The 21,055-nt window shown below is 41.5% G+C and overlaps 1 protein-coding gene across 31 annotated transcripts in view; it reads left to right on the top strand.

The window, feature by feature from the left end:
- The window catches only part of MAP2 (microtubule associated protein 2), a 325,226-nt gene that overhangs the window by 278,783 nt on the left and 25,388 nt on the right, over positions 1-21,055 (top strand). For 25 of the 31 annotated variants that reach the window (XM_077448385.1, XM_077448399.1, XM_077448398.1 and 22 more), the window contains 5 exons: positions 6,156-6,359; positions 6,532-6,717; positions 13,416-13,471; positions 16,965-17,112; positions 19,639-19,982. In XM_077448385.1, the coding sequence (XP_077304511.1) occupies positions 6,156-6,359; positions 6,532-6,717; positions 13,416-13,471; positions 16,965-17,112; positions 19,639-19,982 (938 nt within the window). Of the gene's footprint in view, positions 1-6,155; positions 6,360-6,531; positions 6,718-6,934; positions 7,070-13,415; positions 13,472-16,964; positions 17,113-19,638; positions 19,983-21,055 lie in introns of those variants that run through there. The other 6 variants (XM_077448402.1, XM_077448401.1, XM_077448395.1 and 3 more) reach the window with 3 other exon arrangements.

Genomic DNA, 21,055 nt, shown 5'->3' with positions numbered 1-21,055 from the left:
ACCTTCATTTACAAATTGCATTTTGTGTTTACTTGTGTTGTCCTTGACTATTGTTTAAATTGTTATGATGTTCCGAAACACTTAAGTGTGACAAACATGCAAAGAAACAGGAAATGAGGAAGGGGGCAAACACTTTTTCACACCACTGTATGCATACACAGTCATATATTTTTGTGGACAAAAAAACAAAAAGCAAAATTATAGAGAGAGAGAGTCTTAATCTATATTTATTTTAATCTTCCGTAAAATATACAGAACCTGTTCAGCTGTAAATGTCATGCATCAGTGTGATGTGGAAAATCCAGTGTCTTCCTTTGGCAAAGGAATATTAAAAAGCCCCATTTTACCTCCACCACTAAGTAATTTGATATGCTAAAGGCAAGACAGATCAGGAAAATTATCAAATGTGTTAATAATATTGATTATTAATAATATTAATAATAATATTAATAATATTGATTATTAATAATATTGTCTTCTTCCAATATGTGTCCTGTTTGTACCTTGAAGTTTTACATATGCACAACGTAAAACTGCAGTTTGTTTTCTGGATATTGTATTGTAGACACATGAACTGTTGTCAAAAATACAGAACATTCCATAGGCCAGGGTTCCATGGAACCCTAGGGTTCCTCCAGAGGTTGTTAGGGGCTCCTTGAGCAGTGAACAATTTCTGCCTCTCAGATAAAGTTTTCACTGACACCATTGATCTTTTTAGCTATCTATAACTATCTATAATTCTTCCCAATGACCACAAGTGTACGAAGCATTCTTTCCACTGACCATCATACTAATGTATCATGAGTTGTCGATATAGTCATTTTTAACAGGGGATCCCTGAGACCAGAAAGTTATTTCAAGGGTATCTCTGTGTTGAAAGGGTTAAGAAAGGCTGCCGTAGGCTCTAGGTAACTGTGGTGTTTGCTTTGTCTCTCTGGAAAGCAGCAAAATCTCCACATATACTGGGGTGCCATGGGTAGTTTGAGAGCCTTACATACATTTGTGTATTGACAATACCAATAATATTGGTTAGAGTAAAATAAATTCTACCCTTATAGTAAGGTAAAGTGATGCTCAATTTTAACTCCCTCTGTGAAAAATTGCTGCTGTATTTTAAAAAGAAAAGGCGTTTGGCTTCTAAATGCCCTGCCATTGTTTGCCTATAATACTACAGTGAAAAAGTGAGAATAGCTAACAGCAATGAAGTGTTTTCAGCACAAAGAACAGCTGTCAGCTCTCTGAGCTGGTGACAAATGTGTAATTGCTAGTTTGTTAAGGAGAAGGGGCGTTACAGGTTAGCTGGCAGACAGATAAACAGCTTGGACTAACAAAATAATTTGTACTTTTGCTACATGATTTTCAATGAATCACTAAATCCAGAAATGTAGAATATCAAATGAACTGAAATGCAGAAAGAACATGTTTCTAGCAAGATGCAGTGACTCGTATTGAGAAGCTTTAGTAACGTAATAAAAAAAAACTTTAATTTAGGCCTGATACCTACACAGTGTAATTAGCCTGTTTTTTGGCTGAACTAATAATCCTGAAAATGAAGAAGTAATGGTGTTCTTATTAGGTAACAAATAAAAATCAGTGAATAGGCAGGATTTTTAACACCAGAGGAGACATGCTTTGTCTCTCCTGCATTAAAATGACCTACCTACCTATATGCCCATGTACAGGACTGTAGAAATTTGGCAATACTGAAGCCAGCAGAATTGCCACGCATAAGCAGTAGTGACGTCACCCCTGCCCAGTAACAAAAGCGGCTGGCATCCAATACCTGGAAGCTGGCTGCTCAAAGATGTCAGCAGCCAGCGGGGAGCTCCAGGACATCTCCCTGCTCGAGCCAAGGTGAATATAGTTCTGCTTTACTTATATTTAAAGTTGAAGGCACACTGCTAAATACAGACTGAATACAAATATGGGAGCAGTTTTCATTGCCAAATAGTTTGTAATCATGTCCTTGTAGTTCTGAGATTTACACAGACCTGCCCAATAGCAGAACCAGATTGGTGACCTGACTTTTCTCTGCTGTGGTTAAGCCATACAGCCTGGTCACCTCCCCATCCCCAGCCTGATTGGACAATAACAGAGTATTAACAGATTAATAAACCAGTCCTTCTGCTCACTCTGCTCTCTCCTCCTGCCAGCTTGTCTCTTGTTATTACGTGTGTACTGCAGCATTGCTGATTGACCTCTAATGCTGCCCCTTCCTCTCTGTTTTGATGTACAGGGGGATTACAAGAGGCTTATACCAAATTAAAGTGGAACTAAACAATCCTGTTCTTTACAGCCAAGGAAGCAGCCACCTTAGCCTTTGTATGAGCTGCAGTTGCCATGGTGCAGTACAAGTGCTATGACATCAGCCATTTGTTGGCTTGACAGTTTGGGCGAGAGCTTACAATTTATTTATACAAAAATATAATTCAGGACTGATTGAATGTAACTGATTTGGGAGACAGTTAAATGGGTAGGTTTACTTCCCCTCTTTAAGTGTAACTATGGCCAAAATCACAAAATACATATGATAAAGTTTGTCAATAGCATTAACACTTTGCATTTCCGTTACATAGTTCTATTACCTGGTGACCCAGCTAGCAAGTCTGTTGTTTTTCAACTTCCTGTAACAGAGCAGCTTTTATTCATTTATGTAAAATCTTTATCCCAAAGGGAAAGAAAAAAACAATTGCTGTAACTACTTAAAAAGTGTTAGCCAGAGTTGGGCTAGTCATTAATGTAAAGTCCACCTAAATCTATTAGACCATCCAACACCACCCTCTCCACTGATTGACAATGCTACTGACCAAATACCAGATGAAAATAAAGGATTAATATTCATTGTGCTTTACGAGGCTACTACATGCAATAATCTGGCAATATTCCGATTTACAATTTTTATAATAAAGCTTTTTGTTTGTTTTGTATACCTTTGCTCTTGAGAATCCTTAATTTTATATACACTTAGGAATCTGTGTTCCCTAGTGCATACTGAATGGCTCCTGTGTGGGTTAGCAAAACCGTTTGCCACAGAACGCCTTGTTCCTTATGCTTCTTTACTTTGTGATTGTTTAATGCTGTCAATAAACCTTTTTTGTATCAGAAAATAAAGCATTAAAATCCCCCCCACCTAAAAAAAGAAAACTAATGCAGCCACCACATCCAATGATTGGTAAGCTACATTATATTACATTTTTGTTTTGGGGTTTAGTAACATCTTAACCTCTTCCCGCTGGCCTTATGCATATATGCGGTCTCTCAGCGGATGGACTTTAACGCAGAGAGGCTGCAAATATGCAGCCTAAATGCAAACATTTCAGTGCTGAGAGCGTGGTCCCTGTGCACTCCTAGCACAAGTGCCAGCGGGGGTCAGAAAGTCCTGATCTATACTTGCAATCAGAAACTTTTCGATCCAGTGATCTCTGTGACAGCCAATCCCAGTGGTCACATGACCCGATTGCCCACCTCTGCCTCCTGGCATCTAAAAGCTCTTAAAGGGCCGGGTGGCGGCGGCAGGAAGGGTTTACGTTTAGGTACTTACACTAGCTGCATATAAAAATTGCATTTTATTATTTTTTATGGATACATACAGTATCTCACAAAAGTGAGTACACCCCTAACATTTTTGTAAATATTTTATTATATCTTTTCATGTGACAACACTGAAGAAATGACACTTTGCTACAATGTAAAGTAGTGAGTGTACAGCTTGTATAACAGTGTAAATTTGTTGTCCCCTAAAAATAACTCAACACAGCCATTAATGTCTAAACTGCTGGCAACAAAAGTGAGTACACCCCTAAGTGAAAATGTCCAAATTAGGACCAATTAGCCATTTTCCCTCCCACAGTGTCATGACTCGTTAGTCATACAGGGTCTCAGATGTGAATGGGGAGCAAGTATGTTAAATTTGGTGCTATCGCTCACTCTCTTACTAGTCACTGGAAGTTCAACATGGCACCTCATGGCAAAGAACTCTCTGAGGATCTGAAAAAAAGAATTGTTTCTCTACATAAAGATAGCCTAGGCTATAAAAAGATTGCCCAGATCCTGAAACTAAGCTGCAGCATGGTGGCCAAGTCCATACAATGGTTTAACAGGACAGGTACCAAAGAACAGGCCTCGTCATGATCGACCAAAGAAGTAGAGTGCACATGTTCAGCATCATATCCAGGGGTTGTGTTTGGGAAATAGACATATGAGTGCTGCCAGCATTGCTGCAGAGGTTGAAGTGGGGGGTGTGCCTGTCAGTGCTCAGACCATATGCTGCACATTGCATGAAATTGGTCTGCACGGGAGAAGGAAGCCTCTTCTAAAGATGATGCTCAAGAAAGCCAACAGTTTTCTGAAGACAAGAAGACTATGGACATGGATTACTGGAACCATGTCCTGTGGTCTGATGAGACCAAGATAAACTTATTTGGTTCTGATGGTGTTAAGCGTGTGTGGTGGCAACCAGGTGAGGAGTACAAAGACAAGTGTGTCTTGCCTACAGTCAAGCATGGTGATGGGAGTGTCATGGTCTGGGGCTGTATGAGTGCTGCCGGCACTGGGGAGCTACAAATCATTGAGGGAACCATGAATTCCAACATGTAATGTGACATACTGAAGCAGAGCATGATCCCCTCCCTTCGGAGACTGGGCCACAGGGCAATATTCCAACATGATAATGACCCCAAACACTCCTCCAAGACGACCACTGCCTTGCTAAAGAAGCTGAGGGTAAAGGGGATGGACTGGCCAAGCATGTCTCCAGACTTAAACCCTATTGAGCATCTGTGGTGCATCCTCAAATGGAAGGTGGAGGAGCGCAAGGTCTCTAACATCCACCAGCTCCGTGATGTTGTCATGGAGGAGTGGAAGAGGATTCCAGTGGAAAACTGTGAAGCTCTGCTGAACCCCATGCCTAAGAGGCTTAAGGCAGTGCTGGAAAATAATGATGGTCACAAAAAATACTGACACTTTGGGCCCAATTTGGAACTTTGCACTTAGGGGTGCACTCACTTTTGTTGCCAGCGGTTTAGACATTAATGGGCTGCGTGTTGAGTTATTTTGAGGGGACAGAAAATTGTGTCATTTCTTCAGTGTTGTCACATGAAAATATTTAATAACATATTTACAAAAGGGGTGTACTTACTTTTGTGAGATACTGTAACAGCATTAATTGATGTTTTATTTATATTTGACTGAAGCTTTACTTTAAACAATAGGAATACTTGTTCAAAGCTAAAACACAATTATACCCCTCGTTCCTTCTTCTCTGTACAGTAACAATACTTCAACCAGACAAGGCTTCTCTGTAAAGTAATAAGAATGCTTCCTTCCTTCCTTCTTGTGACTCCCAGTTGTCTGCTTGGCAGACTAACCTTGCTTTTTGAATTATATTAACAATTACACCATATCATCACATTATATATTATAATTATGTTAAGGGAGGACCACTTTGTGTGGTAACATGAAGACCTTAAGGAATTGTTAATTTTTATCCTAGAAATTCTTCTTAAGGAGGTGTTCCAGCCTAGGGAAAAGAACTAAAGGTTAACAGCTTCAAATAATGTAGCTGCTGACTTTTAATATATAGACACTTACCTGTCCAGGGAGCCCACGTTGTCGGCACCCCAGCCGACCTTTCGGATTGGCTGTCAGGTGCTGCCACCATCTCCTCTAAGGAAAACTGGCAATGAAGCCTTTCGGCTTCACAGAAGGATCCCTACTGTGCATGCGCAATGCTTTTTCTTATTGGCCTGACGGCAGAGGAAGGAGGAGAGGTCTGCACTGTCTCCAAAAAGTGGGGACAGGGAACTGGAAAAAACAATTACCCCTTCCCCCTCCCCTTTTAAGGTGCCTACTGTGGCACGGGGGGGGGGGGGGGTAACTCCCCTTTAAAAAAATTGTTATTTGAAACACGTTTAGGGTTACAAATACACACATTTATAGTACCGGATAGTATTATTATTGTTAGAATGTTAGTATCAAATACTTTTCAAAAGAAAAGTATATTCATCTACTGTATAATAACATACTGTATACAGTAATAACAATCAGTAGAATTTCTACTTTAGCTTGCTAGCTTTGGCCTTTATTTTTTGGAAGTTTTTTCCTTTCTCCAAATACTCATGTATATGCTGCTCTCCTAACTCTTTCCAATTGTACAGATGATGAAGGAAGTATCATGACTGAAGCTATAGAGCCAATTCCAAAGGACAAGGTGGAGCGAGAAGTACAGAAGGCTCCCATTGAAAGACATAGAAGAGATAAACCAATCAAAACTGGCCGAGGTCGAATTTCTACTCCAGAAAGAAAAATTACAAAAAGGGAACCGTGCATAACCTCCAGAGATGAAGTGAGAAGGAAAAAAGGTCCATCACTTATTCATCTTTTATATCCAAGCACAGATTTATGGCTCATCCAGGGAGCCTAAATAAATTGACACAACTCAGCAGTTTTTTTTTTTTTATTGTTACTGTATGTTGTAATTTCCCCTGACCTGTACTTTCTTTCTCTTTTTTTTCTTATTTTCCTCATCTATAGCAGTTCTTAAGAAAGCTGAAATTGGTAAAAAATCTGAAGTTCAGACCCACTCTCCCTCCAGGAAAGTAATTTTAAAACCTGCGGTCAAGCAGTCTAGACCGGCCCATCAGGCCTGCGTGAGGAGAAAGCCGGCAGGTGACCGCTCTGTTCAGTTTTTTGCAAATGTGGCTGGCAAACATGATTTTGGTTAGTTTCCATGTTGCGTTGCTTGCAAATTTCATCCTTGCAAAATTTCTTCTTTTTCCTTTTTTGTTTCCCATTTGGAGAATTTCCAGGCTTCCATAGTAACTAATTTTCCATGTTAAAGCATTGCAAACATTTTATTTTACTTTGTGTTGCTTCTTATTTAGTTTCCTGTTCTATTTATTTGTTGATTTATGGATTCTTGTTCATTTCTTTGCAGAATTCATGATCACATTCGCTTGCGAAGCCATAAGCGTGCATTGGTTGTATCTTGGCATAGTGACTTAGTGCTTTCTTAGAAGTTTGTATATCCATGTCTGTTCTGGTGGAAACCTCATGATCGATTGCAACCATGGTACACATTTCCATTGATATGCCTCTGTCTCATACATTAATTACATCATCTCTAAATCTGTTCGTGCCTACTCTAGAGATAAGTAAAATGGGTCTTTTGAAAGCTTCTGTAAATACCCCCACCCCCATGTTTATGCTTATACAGTACATATTAGCTTACAGTGTGAGTGTTCCCAGTCTGTATTAAGTAAACATTCAAAACCATTTAGGTATTATAAGTCCAGTGTGTGCAACAAATTGGCAACGATCGATTCACAATTGCCACATGTTACCTGTTCCTGTTTCAGATCATACATTCCGATTACTGACTTTAAAATACATATCAGTTAGAAGAAGCTTGTGGGTTGAATCCCCCACTCTCCTAATTTATCCTTTGTCATCTTTGCAATAGTCCCAGGCTGCTGCAGGTGTTAAAAAAAAAAAAAAAAAATTCCACTTTGCCTCTTGGATTTTCTGTATGTCATAAATCATGTAGAATGCTGCATTAAGAATGAGGTTTCATGGCAAGTGGGAATATGAGCCATACTCTTCCTGAGAAAATCTCCAAGACTATAAAAAGCCAAGGGAAATTTCAGGCCAGCAAGGTTTTCTCATTACCGATGTAATAGTTTTAAATGGACTGATCCTGTAAAGGCTAGAATGGAGTCCATCTGTTTCAGTCAGATCACCTAACTGACATCAATAGTAGTTATTGTTGAACACACAAACAAAATATCTTAGTATATTGTAATTTCTTTCAAGGAGAAGGGGATTTTTTTGAAGGCATTAGAAGAGGGCAAAGTTAAAAAGTTGTCATTTTTTATTATGGTCCAGCCAATATTTGAGGTCAGACAGTTGAGAAAACGCGTCAATGGTTTTAGTATGCTTTAAATGTACTGTATGCTATAATACTTGAAAGAACAAGCAGGATTATTTGATTTAAACTACATTGTAAAGGATTGTCATTTCCTTCATTGCCCCTACATCTATATACATTACGTGCCTGCTATCTTGGTTTTTGCGAAAGCTAAAAACTGATGCAGATGCACAAAAGATGTACAGTGGCTACAAAAGAGTGGTCAGCAGGGATGCTAGTCTTAATTCAACCATAATTACAGCATTTTATCTAGCTTGCTGTACATGGACTGAACAGGGACTTGCTTGGACAAATTAGAGATTTAGCATTTAGGGTAGCTGCATCTTAGTCATATTTGGTCGTATACAGCAAAACATTTTTTTCTTTTTTTTTAATTCTTTTTATTGCAGTATTATGAAAATACAAATGCTGAAACATTTGCATGCACCACTCAAACACAAGGGTGCATGAAATAACACAGAAAACAAAACAGTACGGGAAGAAGTGGCCATGGTGGGCGTAGGGGATATCTGCACTTTACTCCTTTGATTGGGCAGGAAGGCAAAAGTAGGTTATAGGTTATGGATAGAGTAAAATAACAATTCAAATGGGGAAAAGAAAAACACATTGAATAAAAAATTAATTAATTAAAAGATGGAATGTGGAATCTTGAAATAGGTCTGTAATGCCGTGTACACACAACCGGACTTTCCAGCAGGCTAGGTCCAACGGTCTTCCCGACGGACTTACGGTGGACTTTCCGAACTAACGGACTTGGTCACACACAATCACACCAAAGTCTGATGGATTCGACCGTGATAATGTATGACCAGACTACAATAAGGAAGTTCATAGCCAGTAGCCAATAGCTGCCCTAGCGTCGGTTTTCGTCCGTCGGACTAGCATACAGACGAACTGATTTTTCGAACCGGACTCGAGTCCGTCGGAAAGATTTGAAACATGTTCTGAATCTAAAGTCTGTCTGATTTTTCGACAGCAAAGGTCCGATGAAGCCCACACACGGTCGAATTGTCAAAAAGTCCGGCTGTGTGTACACTTGCATTAAGTGGGAGAATTGTAAAACATGTCAGACTTTGAAATTAAGTCTGGATGAACAAATGTTACACAAGGCTTCCAACTCTTAAGGAATACAGTTTTCTTCTCTTTTTAATCAATTGGGGGGCCAACTATTCAAATTATTACCTCTAAGGCCGCGTACACACGCGGGGACTGTTCGCTCAACTTTGTTCGTCAAACAGTTTCAGCGGACAGTCCGCTCAAAATTAGCATGGACGGACTTGGCCACACACGACGAACGAACAGTCCGCTGAAACCGTGCGCGATGACGTGAACGGCACGTACGACGGGACTAGAAAACGACGTCCTATACACTGCAATGCAAACTTCGGCGTGTAAATCCTTTCTGAGCATGCGCGGAACTTAGTTTGACGAACAAGCCTACACACGAGGGGACTGTTCGCTGAAACAAAGTTTCAGCGGACAGTTTTTCGGAATTTCCGAAAAACTTTGTTCAGCAGACTGTCCGCTGAAACTGTCCGCTGAAAGCCCACACACGAGCGGACTGTCCGCCGAAACACTGTTCAGCGGACAAAGTTGAGCGAACAGTCCCCGCGTGTGTACGCGGCCTCAGGCCGCGTACACACGGGCGGACTGTTCGCCCAACTTAGTTTGTCAAACAATCCGACAAACAGTCCGCTCAAAATTTGCATGAGCGGACTTGACCACACACGATGAACGAACAGTCCGCTGAAAGCGTGCGCAATGACGTGAACGGCACGTACGACGGGACTAGAAAAACGACGTCCTATACACTGCAATGCAACCTTCGGCGTGTAAATCCTTTCTGAGCATGCGCGGAACTTAGTTTGACGAACAAGCCTACACACGAGCGGACTGTCCGCTCAAACCAAGTTTCAGCGGACTGTCTTACGGGAATTCCGAAAAACTTTGTTCGTCAGACTGTCCGCTGAAACTGTCCGCTGAAGCCCACACACGAGCGGACTGTCCACTGAAACACTGTTCAGCGGACAAAGTTGGGTGAACAGTCCGCCCGTGTGTACGCGGCCTTAGGAGCATAATGTTGATTTTAAACAGCATATTCTTTAATATGGTTGTCTATGAGGAGGGAAAACTCAGTTTATACTGTGCTTTGTTAAAGGAAAGCTGTAGTGAGGAAGTATGCAGGCCACCATTGATGATCTTGTGAATCTGCTAGTTTACTGTTTTTCAAGCTTATTCAAATGCTTCAATACTTTCTAAGTCAATGATTCACTCAAGTTTGCAGATTAAGAAATGTTGATTCACTGATTTTACTGATCTACAAGCTTGTTGCTGGCCAATTTTTTGAAATACTAAAGCCAGAGACAGACAGGCAATTGGTATTTTAAGAAGTAAATCAGAAATAGCAGCCTCACTATTTTTATCAATATAGAGATTTTATTTGGTGCTGCAAGTCAAGCCTTGAATCTAAGAAACTGAGGACTCTAGAGCAGAATCTGGACAGTTTTCTGTAGTTCCACCAAATGCAGAGCATTGCATCCTCAGCATTGCACCCATAATATAGAATATAATATAGAATATTGTCTCCAGGCACAATCAGAAACAGATTCTGCATAATATAACTTCCTGTGCACTTTATAATGCATTAAAGTGCATTCCTGAAACGTGATTCGTATTTGATACGTTGCAGTATAAGCTGCTTATACTTACCTTCAGTTTCACCACTCCAGCATTCCCAAAGTTAAAGCGGTAGTAAACTGCCGGAAAAAAAAAAAAAACCTGCAAGACAATAGCATAATGTGCTAGTATGTATTGTATACTAGCACATTATAAAATACTTACCTTAGAACAAAGCTACCGCCTCTCACCCTGTCACCGCCGAGAGGGCTGACATGTTCCCTCTGCATTTATTCTGGGTTGGCAGGCTCCGGCGCAGTGAGCAGCCGGAGCCGGCGATGACGCCACTCATGTGCATGCCCGCGGGAGTCATACATTCCGGCAAGTTCCGGCACGAGCCACCTGACCTTCAGCGCGCATGGGCCGCTTGCATCATCGGCTCTGTGAAGGTTTAGGAGATATTAATTGTACCTACAGGTAAGCCTTATTTTAGGCTTACCTGTAGGTAAAAATGACCAAGTGGGCAATAAAACCACTTTAAGAGAAATACCTAGTACGTCTGGACATAAAGAGCTTGTGACTTATTCCCCTTCCTTCCATGATGCAGCACTGGTTGCTTGAATGACCAGTCGCCGGACAGCCGCAGTGTCACTTGGAGCAGAATGAGAGCCTTGGGTAAGCTCTGACCAGAGTGATTTGGAGCTTATACATGGCTTCTCCTCTTTGCTTCTGCAAGCACACAGAGCATGCATGGGTAAAGCACAGATCCATTTTGAATGACCATACATGTAATAATGTTATTGCACAACCCCTTTAATGCTGGCCAAACACATAACAATAGTTGAATTATTATTTGTTTAAAATTATCTGTTGTTCAAAAATGACCATCGTATAAACAAAGAACATGGTTTTGAAGGTGGATTTAATACCAAAAATCACTTATGTCCATAGGTTTCTAAATTATGTGATTCTTTTATCAAAACTGTGAATATAATAAAGCTGAACTCCAGCCTTACCTTAAATTTTGTACAGATTCTTTCCCTGATCTGAAATTGCTGGGACTGATTTTACGCACAGTGTGAGCTTTAGATGCATCATGTGCATTGCAAGCTGCAGATAGAGCCTGCTTCTTATCAGCCTTACTGTGACTGACCCAGCCCCTTCATGCCTTAGTTTTAGTTATTTAAATTATAGAAGCTCAGCATTACCTAGGGCAATATGCATGCAAAGACAGCTTGCCTAAGAATTCCCACTACTCCAGAATTACTTCAACCCATTAAAGTGAAGCTAAACTCCTCGATATTCACCTGTACTTCAATGATCCCATGTTCCTTGCTAGTGCTGGCATCTTCTCCCTGGCTTCCTCCAGGAGAGGGTTATTGTTAGATTGAGGATTAAGGTTGGGGGAGTTGGGGTGACCTTTGGGAGAAATCTGTTCTGTACCAGGAAACCTGCCCTGAAAGCTACCAGCATGGGGCTTTTGCATTCTGAAAACAAAATACTAATGCAGCAACCTTAGGCTTAGATAACAATGATCAGGTTCACCTCCTATGGCTAAGTACATATCATACAGAAGACACAGTCCTGAAGCCTATAAAATGTGCTGGTTCTATTGTTCCACCAACAAAGGAGCTTATCTTTTCATGCTTGATTGCTTCTTTACCTACTGGTGCTTATAAGCTCACATTGCTATGTTTGCTTTAAAGTAAATACATAACCACGGTCATTATCTGAGAGTTGATGCTTGATAAAAGAGGTTGCTGTGTACTGTTTTCTATCATTATCCAGTTTATTATTGGATTGGAAATACTTTTTTTCTCCTTCCATACCATCAGCCTCCCATCTTTATACGTACCAACATGTATCAAACCATTAGCCATTCATTAAGACCTGAGAGTTTTCTTGTTCTCCATGCTTTCCTCACTGGTAACCTAGGTTTACATTGACTGTTTTGTCTATTTGGAGGAATAGGCCTCAAATTCTGCCCCACTGATGGTGGCCATTAAGACAGGAAATAAGGAAAAATCACTCAAATAAGGACCACACAGCAAAAAAAAAAAAAATTTTAAGTTAGGATGGGTAAAGATTTTATTTTTTTTGTCTTCCTTGTCTTACCTGTTTTAGTTACATCTACCTAAGAGGGAACTTAGATATCAAGCCCACTTTAATTGCTCTGAGTTTACTGACAGATTATGCACAGATTTTATCTAATACGTGTAGGCTAGCTGCAGATACTAACAGCATTATGGCTAAAACAGCAGTCTAGGTGCCTTAGAGTAAAATCTGTAAGTAGGCATTTTTCTTCAATCGCAGAGACATCACAAAAAAAAATACAGATACATTCATGGTAAGAATATACATTTCCAATAATAAGTTGGTAACTCTCACTAGTTCGTTTTTTGTTTTTTTTAAGAAAGTAGAGTTGGAAATTGCCTTGAAGTTGGGATTAATTCTTAGAATTTGATTCTTGCTGCGAAATAAGTGTGCCTATGTGTGCTCTGTGTTTCATGTAATGCATGTTATTGTGTATGGGTTAAAGTTTGTATCAAATTGACATGATGAAGGTATAGTCAATAATTATGTACTGTATGTGTTTTTTATTGTTAAATTTTTCATTAGAGCAGACTCTATTAATATCTGTCCTAAAAAAAATCAGTTAACCAATATTGTTAAGCAAGTGATAACAGTGCTCAAAGTTAAGCCGCAAAATCGTTATAGAGCATCAGAAACCACTAATACACTTACTAGTAGAGTGATGATAATTATGATGTGAAAAGAAGCTGGTCTACCAGGACCTCCTGTCTGGTGGTTCCATCCTATTGAAATTAGTGCTTGTAACCATTAAGTTTTTTTTTTTCCTGTGCTATGCCAACAGGGGGAGATTCTCAGCAAATGTCAAGTGCCCTTCGGCAAACTAAGGACAGGAGCACTGTGAGTAACAAATCTAATACCTTCTTTTTGGAAGACTTAATTTCAGAGAGATGCAAAATTTAATAGGAACAGGCTAAACGCATACAAACTTGGCATTCTCAGTTAACCCAGATCAGATTTCTAGGTTCTAGATTAAAGCCTGGTACACACTATGAGTTTTTTTTTTTATTTATCCTAAAAATCAGCTCTGGTTGGAGCTACTGTACTAACTATGCAAAGATAGTAAAGCAATCTCCCCTGCTGAGCTGTTGTGTTCTGGCAGGGGGACACCCCCCCCCCCCACCAAAATGCTCCGATCAGCGCTCTCCTACATAGGCAGAGAGTGCTGATTGGGAGTCTGTCAGCTGCTGGTTTTCCAGCATGCTCGTCCGACAGAAACCGGCCAAACAGCCGGCTTCTATCTGGCAGGGTGGCGTACACATGGCCAGAATGTTGGCCATTTGTTTTTTAACCAGCCAATATCTCCCGACATACGGCTCGTGTGTACAGGGCTTAAAGAGGAAGTAAACCCTGATGAGTTTACTTCCTCTTTCATTCCCTGCAAAGGCAAAGCATAATGGACTACTATGCATCGCATAGTAGTCCATTATGTGTCACTTACCTGACACAGGAGCCAGCGAAGTCGCCACTGTCCCCTGTAGTCCGCCGCATCCATCTTGTTGGTGGCGTCTCGCAGCTCCGCCGCTGTCATTCGGCGAAGCCGCGATGACGTCACTCCCGCGCATGCGCATGGGAGTCGACATGCGCGGCAGCTCCATTCTTGGAAATGCCGCACTCAGTGCGCCTGCACGCCGCTGTCTACGGCGCATGCGCCGTAGACAGCGGTGCCCGTTTTTGGGCAAATATCTCCTAAACCATATAGGTTTAGGAGATATTTCTTGGACCTACAGGTAAGCCTTAATCTAGGCTTACCTGTAGGTCAAAGTGGTTTGTAAGGGTTTACAACCACTTTAAGACTACTGTCAGGTGTTATTAGTTAAGCTGACCATACATTATACGAAATTCTTTTTCAATTTGCTTTATATTTACCTTCGTGTAGTGCAAGGACCTGCCTGATTTCATACAAATTGAAAGCATTTAGGTTTAACCTCATATTATATCTTTTTTGTAAATATAAAGGAAAACTGTACAAGAAAATTGGATAATGTATAGCCAGCCTTACTATGTCCCCACTGGGGGGGATTTCCTGGTAATTATTTGTGCAGTTACTGAGTAATAGAAAAAAAACATGACATTAGGCACCCTATTATTAATTGGTCCATTGCATGGATGGGTAGAGACACATCTACCACAGAGAATCACAATAATGTGTATAATGTTCATTTGACAATACTCAGTGGCAGGAAAACAGCGTTAGGAGCAAAGAGTTTTCTGATCTATAAAAAGTCTTCTGATTCTAAATTTCTAACCTTCTCTGGTGCAGTTTTCTGTTATTAAAAAAAAAAAGAAACAATACTTCCAGGCACAAGGAAACGTGTTGCTCTTTCAAAATGTTGAAATGTTCACCGAACTTTATGGGACTAAATCAGCAGAGATTATGAACTAGCTGAGAGCAGGCACCTTGTAGTATTTTATTTAGTATAGGTATTTATAGAACACCAAAAGTTTATGCAGCCCTGTATATTGTACATTCACATCGGTCCCTGCCCTCTGGGAGCTTACAATCTATGGTCCCTAACTCACATTCATACTAAGGCCAATTTAGACAGGAAACATTTAACCTACCAGCGTGAGTCTTTGGAGTATTGTAGGGAACTGGAGCGCCCAGAGGAAAACCTACGCAGACACAGGTAGAACATGCAAACTCCAGGCAGGAAGTGCTGTAGTTAGGATTCAAACCAACGACCCCAGTGCTGCCACTGTGTATCTAAAACCATCCTACAGAGTCACAGTTAAGTTTACACAACAGTCACACTAATGCCGTGTACACACGTAGCGGACTATCCGGTCGGACTTAGTCTGGCGGACTTCCCGCCGGACTTTCCGCCGGACTTTCCGAACGAGCTACTTGCCCACACACGGCACTTTTTCAGCGGACTAATACGGCGTACTAAGTCCGCCGGACTATACGCCGTACTTTTGAAATGAACGGACTCGCCTACACACGCGGAGGAAAGTCCGCTCATTTTGAGCGCGTCTCCAGGTAGTACACCTGGTATGGACTTAAAGGGGAACCCCAATGCCAAAAAAAAAGGCGTGGGGGTCCCCCCCAGGTCCACATCAGACCCACGGCACCCCCCCATGTTGAGGGCACATGGCCTGGTACGGCTCAGGAGGGGGGGCGCTCGTCCCCCCCTTTCCTGGCCGGCCGGGTAGCATGCTCGGACAAGGGTCTGATGTGGACCTGTGGGGGACCCCCACACCGATTTTTTTCGGCGTTGGGGTTCCCCTTTAAGTCCATACCAGGTGGCGGGGCCAGTGATGCCTCCTTCGCTGGCCCCGCCTACCTGGAGACGCGCTCAAAATGAGCAGACTTTTCTCCGGGCGGGAAAAGTCCGTTCATTTCAAAAGTACGGCGGACTGGCGCACACACGGCCGGATTGTCCGCCGAAATGCGAGTCCGGCTGTAAGATTGGAGTACAAAACGACTTTCTAAGTCTGCCATACTTTTGGGTAAAAAAAGTCCGCCGGAGGCTAAACATGGGCGGATTGTCCAGCGGACTTGAGTTTGCTGGACTTTTCCACCGGATTGTTAGTTTGAGCAGAAGACTGTACATTTTTCAACTGTAAATGTGAATCAGTGAAAACTTTACAAACCCATCCAACTATGGGCAGAAAAGAAAAACACCAAAATATAAACTTTGTCATTCCGTTTTTTTTTTTTTTTTCATTTTCTTGTTCATGTCGAACTACAGTTGTCTTTTTTTTTAAAAAAAAGATGCATAAACTCTAAAAATATATTTTTTTTCATTACTTTATTCTAGTTTTTATTTACATTTTAGAAATATACAAATAACAGAATAAGTCCCGGATCACACTTGCGCGATGCGGGAACCCTGTAAATCCACTGTGGGTTCCTGCATCGCACCTGACTCGCAAGGCAGTTCACACTGCCATATGTGAACTGCTGGGAGTGTCAATACAATGGTATTGACACTCCCATTTCAGCTCGCATATTGCACTGCAAACTGACAGTTCGACATGAATCGGATCACACCCATACAATCCGTTTCTGGTGCGGACCAAAAAAGGGTCCTGTGCGAGTTTGGTCTGAATGCGATGCGAATTCAGCCATACTGTCTGTATGACTGATATCGCATTGCATGGACATCGCATGTGATTTGCACTGCAGTGCGATGCAAATCAAATGCGATCTCACACAGCGCACCAGTGTGAACCCAGCCTAAAGGAAATAAAGTTACAGTGGCTCAAGCACTTGCTGTAATGTGAACTGTGCCCTAGTTTACTAGGAATAAATGTATTGTTATTTCAAGATTGTTGGAAAAGTGATTTTACAATGTCATAATTACTTTATCTTTGGTACTTTGTTTAGGATGGGGTGACTAAAAGTCCGGAAAAACGCTCATCCTTGCCCAGACCTTCTTCTCTTCATCCCACCAGGAAGATCATCCCTATAGATAAAGACGAGAACTCTATATCCACCAGCACTTCAGTGTCTTCTTCAGTGAGACGCACCACCAGTATGTTCACCAGTGTTTACTTTTAATCTCAGAGTGGGGAAGGGCTGGGATTCTCCTCTCTGCCTGTGTGGGTTCCAGGATTGGAAGTGAGAGGAAATCTCCATAACACAAGGTCTCTAAGCCCTTGTACACACGGTCGGAGAATCCGTCGGAATGTGTCCTATCAGACCGTGTCGTCGGATAATCCGACTGTGTGTGGTATGCATCGGACTGATTCCGTTGGAATATCTGTCGGACCCAATTATCCAACATGTTGGAAATATTTCCCGACCAACTGGGCCGATCGGACATACTCCGATCATGTGTAGAGAATTTTGCTCGGACCAAGTGCCACGCATGCTCAGATCAAATTCCTACATCAAAGCTATTGGCTACTAGCCTGAATGTAGTCCCATCGTAACGAAATTACGTCATCACGTTCTGAAAGATCGGATTTTTCGCCAACTTTGTCCGACCGTGTGTATGCAACAGTTTCGGACAAGATCCGACGGACAAAAACCGACGGGCAAAATCCGACGGATTTGGTTGTGGAAATCTCCGACCGTGTGTATAGGGGCTAATTCTTCACCACTCTTCCCCAAAATACTAGACCTCAAGTTCTACTTAATTGTGTATTAACTTATACCAACCAATCAGAAATAATTTTTCACTGCACTTTTCCCAAAATGAACAGAACAGTCACTTTCATCAGCTGCTGTGGTTTTTCTGCTCATCAGTGTTAAATCTGATAGTTTCATTACTTATCAAAATTATTGTTATAATTAAATAGATTGTGCGCACTGCATGATACTAACAAAGTTTTCTGTACAACTGTAGTGGGACTGTAGTGTAATGAAAAAGTGAGGTGTCACTCCACAAGTTTTATATTATGTTATGTGCTAGGCAGTGACAGGACAAGGTCAATCAGTGCCCAAAGCGAAGATAGGAAACTGCACCCCTCCCCTTGCATGGATAGTACACAAAGCTCAGCCCTCCTCCTGCCTCCCAGTACAGTGTTCCCCCCACCCCTAGCCCCCCCAAGGACAGAGATCCCTCCTCTTCCAAAGTGCAGAGCTACCCCACCCCGTACCACCCCCAATATACATATCTGCCCCACCTCCTAGCACCTCCAATACAAGGGCTCTCCCACCTCCCAGCACCCCCAATACACAGAACTCCCCCAATCTCCTAGCACCCCCTAATGCACAGAGCTTCCCCCACCTCCTAGCACCTTCTAATACACATAGTTCCCCTACCTCCTGGCACCCCCAACACACAGAGCTCCCCCACCTTCTAGCTCCCCCCCATACACAGAGCTCATAGCACCCCAATACACACTCCCGTGAACCCCCTCACACACAAACACACACACTGCACAAACAGCCAGTACCCAAGACAGGTGCCCCCTCTGCCCCCCCCCAATCCCAGGCTCTGGTGCTAGGCGATTAATACATTTATCAAGGTAGAGCTGTGGCTTTATACCTCAGAGAAGTCTGATTTTTATGCATGATACTATTGCTGAGTCATCTATACAGATAGTGAGACTTATAGAGTGGGACAGCAGAAGAGCAAATAAGCTGAACAAGGCAGAAGGGTATTGGTAATAAGAAAATTGTGTTTATAGAAGAGATGAGGGGAGCTGAACGGAATGGTAAAAAGGAAGCTGGGGAAGAAGAGGAGTGTAGTGCAGGAGGATATAAGTAGGAGAGCCATAAAGAAAACCAACTGTTTCCTTAGCAAAAAAGAACCAACTTGCAAGGAATACACAATAATTCCCATGATTTGTTTCTCTATTAGAAAAATATGTTGGAATCTAGGAAAGTCTAGCCCCTCTGTAACTAGGTAGTAAATATTGGGGCACCTGCCTTTACACGCAATTGAACTTTAATTACACCCCAGTCTTAGTCCGTAGGGTTCAATATTGAGTTGGCCCATCTTTGCAGCTATAACAGCTTCAACTCTTTTGGAAAGGCTGTCCACAAGGTTTAGAAGTGTGTCTATAGGAATGTTTGACCATTCCTCCAGAAGCGCATTTGTGAGATCAGGCACTGATATTGGACGAAAGGGCAGTAAAGTTCATATGCGTGTAAAGGCAATACTTTTGACAATATAGTGTATTTAGCTTGTTATGATTCCTGTTTATGCAAGGCCTACTTTGTGTTTTGTAAAACACAATATAACTTGAGAAGTGCACCTGATTTTTGTCTGCAATAAAATTACAGGTCTTAGTGATATGGGAGTTAGTTGTTGAATCTGCATTGAAATGATAGATCTTAGTGCTATGGGAGATAGTTGTTGGAACTGCATTATGGTAGATTTTCACCACAATTACATACCAGGGTCTATAATCATCTTCTACTGAATAGTAAAATAGTTTTTATTAAAAACATTCCTTCCTAGTACTTTTCTTAAAAGCTCCTGTAATAAGGATTTATAATTGTTCATTACCATTTGGGATGAACTTCATAAGTCGTAATAAACGTATTAATGTTTAGTTACTGATAGAAATTAGGACCATTGCCCAAACTGTGTCCAATTTATATTCAGGATCTGAGCCAATCTGGAGTCGAACAGGAAAGAGTGGAACATCTACCCCAACCACACCTGGATCTACAGCTATTACTCCAGGAACACCACCAAGCTATGCTTCAAGAACTCCAGGCACACCAGGAACACCAAGTTATTCACGCACTCCACGCACTCCAGGAACTCCAAAATCTGCCATGTACATTCATTCAGAAAAGAAAGTGGCTATTCTTCGAACACCTCCCAAATCCCCAGCCACATTGAAACAAATGCGTGTAATGAACCAGCCACTACCTGACCTGAAGAACATCAAGTCTAAGATTGGATCCACAGACAACATTAGGTATCAGCCTAAAGGAGGACAGGTAAAAGCTTCCATTCTGTAGAACAAAATACTGTGTTAACGCCATAAAAGGAAATGTAAACACAATCAATAAAAGAAAGGTGCAGGAATTAAAACAAACATACCTACTCACTTAGATGGCTGCAGCATCGATTCATTGCTTCAGCTGTTCCCTGCCATCTCTACACCGAGAACTGAGCAATAAAGTTCTCGGGTCCACTCTGAGTGCTCACTGTCAGTTATGGCTCTGTGCTCAGCCCCTCCAGCATTCACTGGAGTGCCGGACTGTGGAGGGGGCAGGAGTGGCTGGTCCATGCATTCAGCAGCACACTAGGAAGCTGAGCCAGCAGCTGGTCAGGCATCTGGGCAGATCCAGGCATTATTGTCAGGATCCCTGCAGAGCCTGGGCTGGCTCTGTGACATAAAGTCCTCTGTCAGCTGAATCAGGGTCACAGAACTAAATGCACTCCTGTGACCTACAGGAGAGGTATGACCAAAAGAGATTTGGCCATACTTCTCCTTTAAAATCTCATATATTATTTAAAACATGATTGCAATTTAAAAATACATTTTGATATTGCTAAATCTGCAGCTTTCTTTAACCACTTAAGCCCCGGACTATTTTGCTGGCTTAAGACCAGACCACTTTTTGCGATTCAGCACTGAGTCGCTTTAACTGACAATTGCGCGGTCGTGCGACGTGGCTCCCAAACAAAATTGACGTCCTTTTTTCCCACAAATACAGCTTTCTTTTGGTGGTAGTTGATCACCCCTGTGGTTTTTATTTTTTGCGCTATAAACAAAAATAGAGTGACAATTTTGAAAAAAAACACATTATTTTTTACTTTTTGTTATAATAAATATCCCCCAAAAATATATAAAAAAATATTTTTCCCTCAGATTAGGCCATTACATATTCTTCTACATATTTTTGGTAAAAAAAAATCGCAATAAGCGATTATTGATTGGTTTACGCAAAAGTTATAGCGTTTACAATATAGGGTATATTTTTATGGCATTTTTATTAATATTTTTTTTTTACTAGTAATGGTGGCGATCAGCGATTTTTATTGTGACTGCGACATTATGGCGGAC

This window comes from Lithobates pipiens, unplaced genomic scaffold (genome assembly GCF_037356315.1).
Source record: "Lithobates pipiens isolate NorthernLeopardFrog02 unplaced genomic scaffold, aLitPip1_a1.2 Scaffold_22, whole genome shotgun sequence".
Lineage (NCBI taxonomy): Eukaryota > Metazoa > Chordata > Amphibia > Anura > Ranidae > Lithobates > Lithobates pipiens.
This window is presented reverse-complemented; position numbering and strand designations above follow the sequence as displayed.